We start from the raw sequence: 13,826 nt of genomic DNA on the forward strand, positions 1-13,826 counted from the left end.
CTGGAGAAGAGATTGGCTTTGCTGTCAATACACAAGTCCCTGGTGAAGCATCAAAGCTGTTCTCCTTTATCAATCGTGGCCTCCCCTTCCCGCATGTTCCTGTAACTTACCAAGCATTTATTACATTGATTTTACAATCGGGCTGTTAACCCTCCCGCCTCTTCAGGCCTGCCAACCTTTTTGGCCCAAGCTGTCAATCATATATTATCCAGCCAATCACACGCGTCCTTAGGGAAGAGCCACCCTGGATTCTCACCTGTATCCCAACTGAGCCTTGTGAGGATGTCTCATCGCATTTGCTGTTTGGTTTGGTTTAGTGTAGTTGTGTTTGTTTAAAATCAATATTTCTTTTCTAAGGCACATGAAACTTTGTTGTAATGGAATTTGAGGTTATAAGCTAAGAGCTGGTGTGTGTGCACGTGCGTGCTTGTGTGTTAACAAACAAAATATGACATGGTCTTCCAAAAAGTTGTTTCTCCTGAAACTTCCGGTAAACCTGCTTTCCCCATCTTTTCCCGAGAGGGAGCTATTGGTTCACTGTGCCGTTGAGAATCAAGCAATGAAAAAAAGAATGGGAAGATGGAGGCGGGGGTTGGGGGGAACAAACCCAGCCAAAACCTTCATCCACTGTGTGTGAATGAGATGCTGGGTGGAGAAGCAGCCAAGTGTTCTCCAGGAAGGAGGCGTGGCAGGGAGGGTGGCCTGGGATTCACAGCGAGCACTTTGAAAACCTTGTGAGGCGCTGAGTTGCCTGTAGGAGTGGGGCCAGACAGAAGAAACGCTCCTGTGATGTTGTTGCCACAGGAGCAGAGCAGAGGCAAGCGATCTAATGTCTCCCTCCCGAGGGACATGAGGTCTCAGAGGGCAGATTGAGCTCAGTGGCACTTTGGAGTCGGAAACGGAAAAGCCCCAGGGCTGAAGGACAGCTGCTTGGGTAACGACTAATAAGTAAGAGGCAGGTGTGGAACTGGGGCTGGCGGAGCCCAGCTGCCATCTCGGCTTGCTGTGAGATCCTTGACAGCAGAACCCACCCAGTCAGTGGTGAACACGCTCCATCCAGGCAGGGCGAGATCCTCCCTGCTGGCGGCAGACTCAGCCCACTGAGAGTCTGGGTGGATCTTCCTAGAAACATCACGCTCATGTTTTGCACCTCTGTATTTTGAGTCTGAAGCCAGCTGAGTCACAAGCAAGTGTGTTCTGTGGGTTGCGGGGAGGAGATGGGAATTGAGAATGCTACCTTTCTTAGTGTCCCGGTGGCACTGGAGTTATTTTTTAGATCTAGGGCCTCAGTTTTACTACTTGTAAAATGAGACTGTTTTCAAGACTGGGACAGGGTGACTGCAGCCATGGGACCTTTGAGGGGCTTCACAGAGCTTGCCCAGGCCCGCACACTTGCCCTTGACCCCTGCAGCCCTCAAACACTTCTCTGTGAATTTCTCAAACTAAAAATGTGGTCAGTAAGAGCAAGGGCACAACTTCGCTTCTAAATCAAATGGCATGTCCCCGCCCAGGTTCATCATCCTTTTTCTAGGGCTGCAAAGTTGTCTTTCTCCTGTCTTTCTGTCTGTCCCAGGTGTTCCCCTGGCCCACAGACAGTGTGGGCAACAGGGGTGGCTTTGTGTTGCCATCTGTATGTGGTGGGGTCACCGTTCTATGTCCCGGCAAGTTGAAAACAAGCCTCCTCCTGACCCCTGCCTGATCGCCGGGCCCTGACTCTTTAACGCTGTGCTTGCAAAGATCTCAAATTCAAACTGGTCTCCAGGGGTGCAGCAGCTGACAGTCTGAAGACAGAAAGGGCTTCTCCTGATGCCCCATTCCCCGACCCCCCCTCCTCCTGTGACACCCAGGGGCACCGCCCACCCGCTAAGCCTGGACGGGGTGGGGCGACGGCCTGGGGTCCCTGCTGCCCCGCCGTCTCTGTTGTGGGTGTGGAAGACAGAAGCCTGCCAGGGCAGAGTGCTCTGTGCAGGACCTTAGCCTCGGCCCTCCTAACCTCTTTCCTTTCTCTCTCTCTTCCCCCTTCTCTCCCTCCTCTCCCCCTTGCCTCCGCCCTTCAGGTCCGATCCGTACTGGGTGCAATGAAAGCTCCACGCAGGCCTTACCATGGAAGGCTGTGACTCGCCCGTCGTCTCGGGGAAGGACAATGGGTGCGGTATCCCTCAGCACCAGCAATGGACTGAACTCAACAGCACCCACCTCCCCGACAAACCCAGTAGCATGGAGCAGCCCACAAGCGAGAGCCACGGGCCCCTGGACGGCCTGAGGGCCCCCTTCAATGAGCGCCTCGCGGAGAGCACCGCCCCGGCCGGGCCCGCCGCCGAGCCCGCCGCCGGCGCCGGCAAGGAGGTCAGCTGCAACGAGTGCTCGGCCTCCTTCGCCAGCTTGCAGACCTACATGGAGCACCACTGCCCCGGCGCCCGCCCCCCGCCGCCGCCGCCGCCGCCGCCCCCGCGGGAGGAGAGCGGCAGCGACAGCAGCGAGGAGGGGGACGAGGAGAGCGACGTGGAGAACCTGGCCGGGGAGATCGTGTTCCAGCCGGACGGCTCGGCGTACATCGTCGAGAGTCTGAGCCAGCTGACCCAGGGCGGGGGCGTGGGCGGCGGCGGGCCCCTCCCGTCGCTCTTCCTGAACTCTCTCCCCTCCGCCGCCGCCGCCGCCACCTCGGGGGGCAAGCAAGGGGACCCTTCCTGTGCGGCACCCGTCTACCCCCAGATCATCAACACTTTCCACATAGCCTCATCCTTCGGGAAGTGGTTTGAGGGCCCAGACCAGGCTTTCCCGAATACCTCAGCCCTGGCGGGGCTCAGCCCCGTCCTGCACAGCTTCCGCGTATTCGACGTGCGACACAAAAGCAACAAGGATTATCTAAACAGCGACGGCTCTGCCAAAAGCTCCTGCGTATCCAAAGATGCTCCCAACAACGTGGACCTGTCCAAATTCGATGGCTTCGTGCTCTACGGCAAGAGGAAGCCCATCCTGATGTGTTTCCTGTGCAAGCTCTCCTTCGGGTACGTCCGTTCCTTTGTGACCCACGCGGTGCACGACCACCGAATGACCCTGAGTGAAGAGGAGCGGAAGATTCTTAGCAATAAGAACATCTCCGCCATCATCCAAGGGATCGGCAAAGACAAGGAACCCCTTGTAAGTTTTCTGGAACCAAAAAACAAAAACTTTCAACTCCCTTTAGTTTCCACCGCTAACCTCATAGGCCCTGGACACAGTTTTTATGGGAAATTCAGTGGCATTCGAATGGAAGGGGAGGAGGCTCTCCCCGCTGGCCCCACCGCTGGCCCCGAGCAGCCCCAGGCGGGTCTCCTGACCCCCAGCACCCTCCTGAACCTTGGCGGGCTCACCAGCTCCGTCCTGAAGACCCCCATTACCTCAGTCCCCCTGGGGCCTCTGGCCTCCAGTCCTACCAAATCCTCAGAGGGCAAGGACTCTGGGGCAGCAGAAGGAGAGAAGCAAGAAGTGGGTGATCCAGACTGTTTCTCGGAGAAGGCAGAGCCCGCAGAGGAGGAGGCAGAGGAGGAGGAAGAGGAAGAGGAGGCGGAGGAAGAGGAAGAGGAGGAGGAAGAAGAGGAGGAAGAAGAGGAGGAGGAGGGCTGCAAAGGACTCTTTCCAAGCGAGCTGGATGACGAGCTGGAGGACAGGCCCCCCGAGGAGTCTGGGGCCTCGGCAGGTAGTAGCAGCAAAAAGGACCTTGCTCTCTCAAACCAAAGCATTTCTAACTCCCCCTTAATGCCTAATGTGCTCCAGACCCTGTCGAGGGGCGCAGCTTCTACTAGTTCTAATTCCGCTTCTTCCTTTGTTGTCTTTGATGGTGCGAACAGGAGGAATCGTTTAAGCTTTAACAGTGAGGGCGTCAGGGCCAACGTGGCAGAGGGCGGCAGGAGGCTGGACTTTGCTGATGAAAGTGCCAATAAAGACAATGCCACAGCACCAGAACCAAATGAAAGCACAGAGGGGGACGAGGGGGGCTTCGTCCCCCATCACCAGCACGCTGGCTCCCTCTGCGAGCTCGGGGTGGGGGAGTGCCCCTCGGGGAGTGGCGTGGAGTGCCCCAAATGCGACACGGTCCTGGGCTCCTCCCGCTCGCTGGGCGGCCACATGACCATGATGCATTCTCGCAACTCGTGCAAGACACTCAAGTGCCCCAAGTGCAACTGGCACTACAAGTACCAGCAGACGCTGGAGGCACACATGAAGGAGAAGCACCCGGAGCCGGGGGGCTCCTGCGTCTACTGCAAGAGCGGGCAGCCCCACCCCCGGCTGGCACGAGGTGAGAGCTACACGTGCGGTTACAAGCCTTTCCGCTGCGAGGTGTGTAACTACTCCACAACGACCAAAGGCAACCTCAGTATCCATATGCAGTCCGACAAGCATCTCAACAACATGCAGAACCTACAGAATGGCGGGGGGGAGCAGGTGTTCAGCCACACAGCTGGGGCGGCGGCGGCCGCAGCTGCAGCGGCCGCTGCTGCGGCCAACATGGGCAGCTCCTGCGGGGCCCCCTCGCCCACCAAACCAAAAACCAAGCCCACCTGGCGGTGTGAGGTGTGCGACTACGAGACCAACGTGGCCCGGAACCTGCGCATCCACATGACGAGCGAGAAGCACATGCATAATATGATGCTGCTGCAGCAGAGCATGACGCAGGTCCAGCACGGCCGCCACCTGGGCCTGGGCGGCCTGCCCGCCCCCGCCGAGGCCGAGCTCTACCAGTACTACCTGGCCCAGAGCACCAGCCTGCCCAGCTTGAAGGTGGACAGCGCGGCCCCGGACGCCCCGTTCGTGATGAGCGGCTTCCAGCTGGACCCCGCCGGGCCCGTGGCCGCCATGACGCCTGCTCTAGGTGAGGCTGCCCCGTGTGTGTCTGTCCTGAGCGATGGGAGTGAGACCAGGGAGGACGTGTGCGCGGGCCAAGGTCCCCGCTGACTCTCTCGAGTCCCATGGATTTCGTGAACCTTTGCTGTCTTGAGAGTCGTTCTGTGCTCTGCTGGAGCCTCCAGTCATCACATCTTTTTTTGGTTCTCTAGAATCCCCTGAACTCTTGTGTGGAGCCCGTGGACAGTGGTTTGGGTTCAACATGAGACACAGGTGCCCTCTGGCTCCACCGAAGTGTCGTGAAGTTTTGAGTGTTTCCTCTAGTATTTGGCTCTGGGTCAGCTTTCCTTCCTGTTCTCATCTCCCCCCTTTATCTGTCCCTTTCTTGATTTGAAAAATCGCCACAATTCCCCTCTACTTTCGGGTTTCGTCAAACAGTTATTGAGATGTACAGGAAAGTGTTGCTGTAGTTTTCAGCAGGGACAGTCACGTCTGAAAGAGGATCTGAGAACTGTGGTGTAACCTATTTAAATAAGCCAGGTCTGGTTGTGAGCAGACCAGGAGCCACCCAGATAAGTCTCCCAAAGTTCTCCAGTGTTGTTACTGGGATCTTGGTGCTTTAAAGAGGCGGGTTCTTTTTATTACCTTGTGTGAGTTGCCAGTGAGTAGTATAGTTGGGAATCGGGTGACCAGGGGGACACCGTGAGGAGAGATGTGATAGACGAGTAACACGTAAGTTCTAAACCTGCACATTAAAGAAAGCCTGATTCTAGTGTCAGATCCTGGTTAACGGAGCCTTTGTTGCCATGGAGTACATGGCTTCATGTTGGAAAACTGTCTTACCCGTTGGCTTCCTTGAGCCAGAATGGGACCAAGAGGACAGGATTTGGATGCCAAAAGCCCCAACTCTTCATGTAAAAAGAACCGTGACCACTTCTAGGGAAGAGCTTCTATAGCAAGCAAATGTACAAACCAGTTTCTCGAGCACCAGCGTGGTGGTCGGGCCCTGCCTGCCCCAACTACACACGCCTGGTCTCTGTTCCCTGACCCAGCTAACCTCTTGAGACCAGCAGTGATGTCCTGAATGACACACAAGCCCCTTACTGACATGGGAGTAAGTCGTTCTTGGCAACAGAGCATGAGCAAGCACCTTTATCTTAGAATGGCTCAGGTTCACACAGAGGGCTAAACCTCCCCAGTGGGCACATCTTTATTTGTGTGGTCTTTCAGTGTTAATTGCTACAGATGAGTTGTATTTCACGGCATCTAATTTGTTTTTCCTGCCATGCATTTAAATTTGAATCCTGGCAATTTTAATCTTGTTCTCCATTTTGGAACACTGAGTGGTTGGTCCTTTCTTACCACGCAGTTTGAAGATGTTTTACCCACTGGTCAATCACGGATGCACAGGGATCAGTCATTCTGTTTGTCTGAAGAGTGACCGTGGGGGTCGCACACCTATGAGTGGCATCGGTACTCGCAAAGACTGTCCTGCTTCTAAAGCCTGCGGGGGGTGGGGTTTTCTTCATCTGGAGATTTAGAATCTTGGGGAAGCAGGTCTTGGAGTAAATCAAATATAATGTAAGTGAAATGAAGACACAGGAAATGTATGGGTTCATACTGGGTCAAAGTGAAGACTTTTTAATTACCTTGAAAACCAGTAATCCTGACTGCGGCTTGAATTGAGTGGTAGATAAATGGCTTGCTTTTAGCACCCACTGTCTGTGAGTCTGCGGGACACTGTGCATCATGAGCAGAGGGCAGATGTGAAAGATATGAAACGGGTCCTTGAGTTCTGCACATACATAGAAGATCCGGACTTTATTTCTTAAAAGAATAGTGTTCTTCCTTCTAAAGACCTTATCCAGGTAGTCAACGGAGGGCCCTTGAATTTCCAGCATCACTGCTTGGCAATCAAGGTGAGTCCCTGAACACCTCCCGTGCCTGCCTGAAGCCACGAGCGCTGTTGAGATGAGGGTGAGAGTGACAAAAATACTTGACGCCAGAAGCCTGCGTGCCTGTGGGAGTGATAGAATGTGTCCACCCGGACCCGTTACTCCAGTCGTGGGACCTCAGCAGAAGGCAGCGTAGGCCAATAGAAAGAGCGTAGCTTTCAGTTCCGCGTGCAGCCCGGCTGACTGGTCCTTAGGCGCTCTGGGAGAAGGCTGTGGGCGTTGTGAGGCATTACTGGGCTCTGCAGGGGGAAGTGGCAGTTGTGAACGACACCCCTGCTCACATAAGTCAGTGCTCTCTTCCTCCCTTTGATGGGACCTCCACTGATCCTGGGGACGTGTGCGTTCTAGACTCTGTCAAGGAAAAGCTTGGCGTCATTGGTCTAGTCTGCTTGAATTTGCATCAACCTGTAGGTGAGATGTTAGGCTTGAGTCCAGATGACCATCCTTCCAGACATCTGTCTGCAATATAGTCTAGCACAGCATGGAGAAATGGGTGGCTCGCCAAGGCACCTACGTGTTTCCTAAGTAGCCAGCTGGCCATGGGACATTTGCACCAGGTTTAAGAACTCCTCTGATTCTGCTTTTGATTGTAGGAGGTGTCTTTTAATCCCTGTGTCTCTCTGAGAATGTGCTCAGGGCGGAACTCTGTGCCAGGGTGTCAGTCTCCAGCCTTAAAATTAAATGTGGGGGGCTGTGGGGTCCTCTCCAAGACCATCCATCCGGCGTGACTCAAGAGTAGGCACCGGCTAAGTTATCAGTGTGCGCTCTCTCCCCCCACCTGACCTGCCTGTGAATTGGGTGAGGTTCCTCCACTTCTTGGGGACTGAATTTGTTCCTTCCAGCCCAGTGGATGTGTGGGAGCCCAAGCCCTGTGTGTGGTTCTCCAGGGTATAGTTCTCAGAGCGAGTTTTGGCTTGCCCATCACCCCCATTTCACTGCTTCTCTGCTTCTGTCTTGGATTTCCATTTCATTTTTAGAGCTTGGGATGGCAACAGGGACTTAATTCGTTTGTGTGTTTCGAGGACTTCTCACTTTCACTCAGGCACCCAGCAAGTGACAGCTGAATTTCTCTTTGGTGCAGTATTGATGTGTTGAGGTTAAATTTTAAAACTGAAGAAGATTTGATGCTTCAGGTGGTCGGCATCAGAAACAAATATATGTTTGCTCCTTGTCTTACCCTCCGGGCAGTTTCTGCTTTCACTGAACATCGAATGTGTTTTGTGGTTGCTGCCTGGCCTGCATCCCTATTAAGGGATGGAGCTTTTAGGCATTTTTTCCCCCATCTCTTTTTCTCTCTTGTCCTAAGAAGAATGTCATAGCTATGGCTCCTCTCACCAGGGGAGATGGCAGGAGAGAAGACAGGCAGAAAGCTTCCAGAGTCTTCCTGCACGTGTATGCAAAAGATTTCTGTGGCTTGCTAGACTGTCCGCAGGCTTCAAATCCTGCCACTCTGCTCAGTCGAGCCTGGACTGAGCTCCTCACTGAGAGTACCTCATATAGCAGAAATAAGAAAAAAACAATTTTTAATAGTAACATCTTTTCTTTGATTAGCTACTAAGTTGGATTCTAATCAGTCATCAAAACAAAAACAAAAACCCTTCAGACCAGCCGCATGTGAAATGTCAGGTTTAAATATCCATTGGGGAGTGGCACGGGGAGACATAGCTTGAGCGTGTGTGTGTTTAGGGGAGAAGCAAAAAATAGAAGCCGACACTCGGCATTCTGCTCGACTGTAGGCTTCTAGGTAATGGAGGGAAGGCTGCTCTTTCCAAGGCTTTCTCGTGACAGAAATAAGAGCTCACAGTATTAACTTAGCGCTAGTGAGTGAGAGCCAGCCCTCAGTTTATGCAGGGCCATGATGGACTGAGAAAGAGCCGGGGTGGAGAGGGAGGAGCAGAGCCGTCTCAGACCCCGTTTTTTCCAGGGCTGTGAGCTGACCTTTGCGTTTCACTGCTCATCTCCACCCAACTTGCCAAACCTGTAACATTTTGGCTGCTCTGTACCCTGGCTGGCATGGCAGATTTTTGGGCCCCTGTGTGGAGGGCTGGGTACCCTCTAGAGGTTCAGCAAGGAGAAGATTGGATCCTTGTCCTAAACAGGCTGCACCTGTATTGAATGGCTGAGATAAGGCCAGAGGGTAACGTGACAGGTCCCAGAGTAGACTTACGTTCCACGCCGTGTGGGGGCTCATGGACAGGAAATGATTGTACTCTTGGGGAGATGTGGGAAGAGCCAGCGCCTCTGACAGGCAGCTGTACTGAGGAATAAGGAGATCATTCTGGAAATCTCAGATTTAGAGCCGTGCTGTCCACTACAGTAGCCACTGACCTAACTGTAAATGAAGTAAAAATGAAAAAATGCAGCTCCCCAGCTCTATCCTAGCCACGTGTCAGGTGTCCCATAGCCACGTGACTAGTGACTTACGTTGGACAGTCCAGATACCCAGAGTTTCCATCTTCACAAAAAGTTCTGCTAGGCAGCGCTGCTGCTCAGCCCAATTCTGATTCACTGTGAAGGCTTGGGGGTCTTAGAACACAGCTGTGACTCAGTTTGGGGTCTGAAGCCTCAGATTCTCCTATGTCCAGTGAGTGATGCTTTTATGTCTGTCTTGGATCTGAGTGAGGAGCTGAATTCAAACATTCAAGAGATTATATGGTTCCTACCTTCTTCTAGGCATTCTTTTACAAAAGAAAAAAACAAACATAACAACACAACCTTCCACACATTTCAGAATGTCCATGAGAGAGATCTGACCACATCAAGCTGATTTTCGTTGTAAATTTCCACAGTGGATAGCACCTTGTGATGCTTGAAATGTGATCTTTTTTTTCTGCTGGAACCTGGGTCAGGGATGGTGGAGGGTGGGCAGGGGCTCAGGTAGGAACACTGCAAGCCCGGCCTCTGATTCTCTCCCTTCTCTTTCCCCACAGTGGGCGGTGAAATCCCCCTAGACATGCGGCTTGGGGGCGGGCAGCTGGTGTCGGAGGAGCTAATGAACCTGGGCGAGAGCTTCATCCAGACCAACGACCCATCGCTCAAGCTCTTCCAGTGCGCCGTCTGCAACAAGTTCACCACGGACACCCTGGATCTGCTGGGGCTGCACATGAACGTGGAGCGCAGCCTCCCGGAGGAGGAGTGGAAGGCAGTGATGGGAGACTCGTACCAGTGCAAGCTCTGCCGCTACAACACCCAGCTCAAGGCAAACTTCCAGCTGCACTGCAAGACGGACAAGCATGTGCAGAAGTACCAGCTGGTGGCCCACATCAAGGAGGGCGGCAAGGCCAACGAGTGGCGGCTCAAGTGCGTGGCCATCGGCAACCCCGTGCACCTCAAGTGCAACGCCTGTGACTACTACACCAACAGCTTGGAGAAGCTGCGGCTGCACACGGTCAACTCCAGGCACGAGGCCAGCCTGAAGCTGTACAAGGTAAGCCCCGGACTGTCTCTGGAAGGAGCGGAGCAGATCCCCCGGGTGACTAGAAGGCTGGGGGCAGACGGACACTTCGTGCCATTAACTGGAGGGACTGGCTGATGCCCTGGCATTGAGAGGGGAGCTGGTGACATGGTGGAGGGCTTCAGCTGGGAACTGAAGGATCTCTCTGCAGGGTGCCTCATTTGGGAGCCAGGTTGTATTTATAGCAGCCCAATACTATGCATTGTTCCACCTACCTTCCTTAGAACTGACTTCTTTCCTAACTCACCATTGCCATTTCTCTAGTTCCGCCTTTCCCTTTGTGCTCCTGTGTTTCCCTGCAGGCTTTCTGTTCTCCTTTTCCATCTGGTTATTCCCCTGTTTTTAGCCTCTGCGCCCTGAATGCCCCCTGGGGTGCTTTGTTTATTTGTTCATTCATTCATTCATTCAAGAGATACATGTTGAACCCCTCCCATAACCCAGGCCCTGTTCTGAGCCTGCATCCATGCACAAGGCAGACAAAAAGTCCCTGCCCTCCCAGAGTGTCCATTCTTTTGGGGGATGGGTGATAGACACAGTAAATAAATTATATGGTAGGCTAGAAGGTGGTGAGTGCTATGGGGAAAAACACGGTCAAATGAGGGGCCCCTTTTTTCTTTTTTCCCGTTTGCCGTGTTCTATGCCTCTGTTCTCTTCCTCGTATTTTCATTTTTTTTGCTGGGCTTCTGCCTTCCTCCTCCTCCTAATCCTCTCCACCTCTCATTCCTTCAAATCCCTCCTTCCTCACCCCAGCCCTCCTTTCTCACCCCTCCCTGCCCCCTTCCTTCTTCCCCTCAGTCCATAGACGGTAACGAGGAGGAGGTGCTCGGATACTGTAATAGTCCTTCCACTTGCACGGCAGAATTGCTCCAGACGTTTCTATTGATTTTCACTGGACTTAAAGCCTCACCTTTTTCTCTAATCATCCCATAATGGCTTTAGTATGAACAATCAGGTACAAATCGCCATAAATCTGCCCAGCCTCCCTCCACGTCCCTTCCACGCCCTCTCCCTATCTCTCCGTTGCCCTCCCTCTTGTTATCAGCCTCCCCACTTTCATTCACACGGATTCCCACATCTGTGGGCCAGGTTGCCCCTTACCCTGAGCTCCCTGAATCCCCTCTCTGCTTATAGTGATTTTAAACGGAGACTCCAAATAAGGAAGACACTGATCCTGTCCCCACATCAGCCTCTGCTGAGACTGAAAAGTGCGATTCATTTTACAGTTGCTGATTCTCAGCTTGTCTAGAGGCCTGGATGGATGGATGAGGAACCATTTTCGGGAAAGGAGGAGAAAGCAGGCGCAAGGTGGTGGGGATAGAATGTTCTGGAATTGACTGCTGACTCAGGCATGAATGGGCTCAAGCGGTGTGGAGGGGAGGGTCTAGACACCAGACAGCCAAGCCCGCCCTGTTCTCCGTGAGCTGGACCCTCACTGGTTGGCTTCCCTGGGTGCCACCCTTGGAAAGAGAGGCTCCTGGCCATCAGTTTAGAGCGGAGGTTCTCACTGGCCACAGGGTGGTGCCGGTGTGGTCGTGAAAACCTGATGGAGATACCCATGGGAAAAGAAAAAAAAGAGTTTCTAAACGACCCAACTGAGTGACAATTAGTACGAAGGACTCGGTGCGGCCCTGGAAGGTTGTGTGCAGCTTTGAATGCGGTCCTTTAAAGGGGGCATGAAGCTGGCCTCTTCCATCCGAGGAGAAACATTGCCTTTTAGGTTACAGAACGTGTGGGGTGGTCATTCACACTGCGGCCTCCAGTAAGAGCAGCCTTGGGTTTGCTTCCTTCCAAAGGGCCTGGAACTTGGGGGATTCGCTGACTGCATCCCTTGCTGGTCCCTGCTCCTCGTCCTCTGGGCACACCTTGAGAATCGAGTAGAGGTGGCATTCGGGGCGGATGTGAGGGAAGCACCCTTTGTGCTCTGCTCAGCTAGCCCCGAGCGCTCACCCTCCCCTGCCGTAGTTCTCTCATCTTTTTTCCTTAGTAAAGATGGAGGAGTCTCGTGCTCAGAAAAGGCAGCGTTGCGGAAGTGAAGATGTGGGAATGCAGGGTGGGATGCGGGGACCAGCGCGTGGAGGAGAGGTGCCCAGGCGGTGTGGGTGGCTGGCACCCGCCAGGGGTGATCTCCACCCACATTCAGGACAGAGTTCCCTGGGTCAGGAGCCGAAGGTCGTTAGTCTGGTCTCATTAGCTTGGGTAACAAATGTCCCCGTGACTCTGCCATGGGGGGCGGGGAGCTCTCCCACCCACTCCCAGATGTGACCCAGAACCTTACCATTTCAGTGCCTGCCTCAAGGCCTTTCTGCCCCGCGATGTGACTGAGATAAACTTCTCTCGCCACCAAGGGGGTCCCTAGCACAGGGTCTTGTCAGACCTGGGATTTCGGGTGGGGATCGGAGGTGGTTCGAGAGTCAGCTTTTCTGTAGGCCCTGGTGTGGCCTGTGGTAAATGGAGATTGATTGCATGTTATTTTTCCTCTTGCTAATGTAATCCATTAGCCCAGCACATGCATAATCAGTTTAGAGCACAGTTAACTGGGTATAATCGAGTTCTTTACTGTCTGCTAGAGAAACAGCTCCAGATGCTGCTGACCCTGGGAGGGCCCCCAGCTTCTCACACACGGTCCTCCTCACTGCCCCCTTCCCCATGGCCCACCCTCACCCCTGCCCCGCCCCCCTGCCTCACCCCGTCTTGGTTCCCTGGCAGATTGCTCATGGATCGGTCAAGGAGATGCCCACACTTGCCTTCTGCTGCATCTGCTCAAGTGGCCGTGATGGCTTCGACTTCCTCGCGGGTCTCCCACCCTCTCCTCTTCCTTTTCCCTGCTTGAGGAGACAGACCAGCAGTCTCAGGGGCACCAGCAGAAGTGTGGCTTTCCGGTCTGTCAGTGGGTCTCAGACAGGTCCAGAGTCTCTCCCTCTGGGTGTCATAAATCCCGGTGCGTATTGCTGGATTAGGAGTGAGCCGTGTGAAAGCATGAGATAATTTCTTATCCAGACACAGGAGAGGGTTGGGCTGATCAGCAAAATGGGGAAACGGGTGATTCTATCTCTCTTGCCTGGGATTGTCTGGTTAGTTTGGATTATTGTGTGAGAGTAGTTTTTAAATCAAGATTAATGTTCATCGACTTCTTCCTGCCTCCTGGAAGTGAAAGAAAGTAGGGTTCAGGTGGAGAGCCCCTGGCATCAGATGGAAGCTGTTTCCTTTTTTGCTTGGCTCCCAGGTTAATTTTCTGAAATGCTTGTGATTGAATTCCTCAAGTCTTTAAATACATTAAGTCCTCCTACATATGAACAAGTTCCACTCTGAGAGGGTGTGTGTGAGTCCAACCAGGTTAGCCTAGGTACCCAGCTAACACAACTGGTGATATAGTACTGTACTGTAATAGGTTTATAATACTTTTCATGTAAACATTAATAATACGTTTTTTAAAAAACACAAGAATAAAACATTTTTAATCCTACAGTACAGTATTCTATACTATAAGCTGTAACGATTTACTATTACAGTGCACCATCTGGCACACAGGGGCGGGCGTTGAGTGAACAGGCAGAAAGAGTTACTGATGGAGGGGGGAGAGGAGGCGGGAGACG

At 53.3% G+C, this 13,826-nt stretch overlaps 1 protein-coding gene across 1 annotated transcript in view; it reads left to right on the plus strand.

Moving 5' to 3' along the window:
* Positions 1,677-13,826, plus strand: part of ZFHX3 (zinc finger homeobox 3) — a 165,097-nt gene continuing 152,947 nt past the window's right edge. Inside the window, exons 1-2 of the mRNA XM_018062220.1 lie at positions 1,677-4,852; positions 9,710-10,206. Of these exons, the coding sequence (XP_017917709.1) occupies positions 2,104-4,852; positions 9,710-10,206 (3,246 nt within the window). The 5' untranslated portion in view covers positions 1,677-2,103. The remainder of the gene's footprint in view (positions 4,853-9,709; positions 10,207-13,826) is intronic.

This window comes from Capra hircus, chromosome 18 (genome assembly GCF_001704415.2).
Source record: "Capra hircus breed San Clemente chromosome 18, ASM170441v1, whole genome shotgun sequence".
Lineage (NCBI taxonomy): Eukaryota > Metazoa > Chordata > Mammalia > Artiodactyla > Bovidae > Capra > Capra hircus.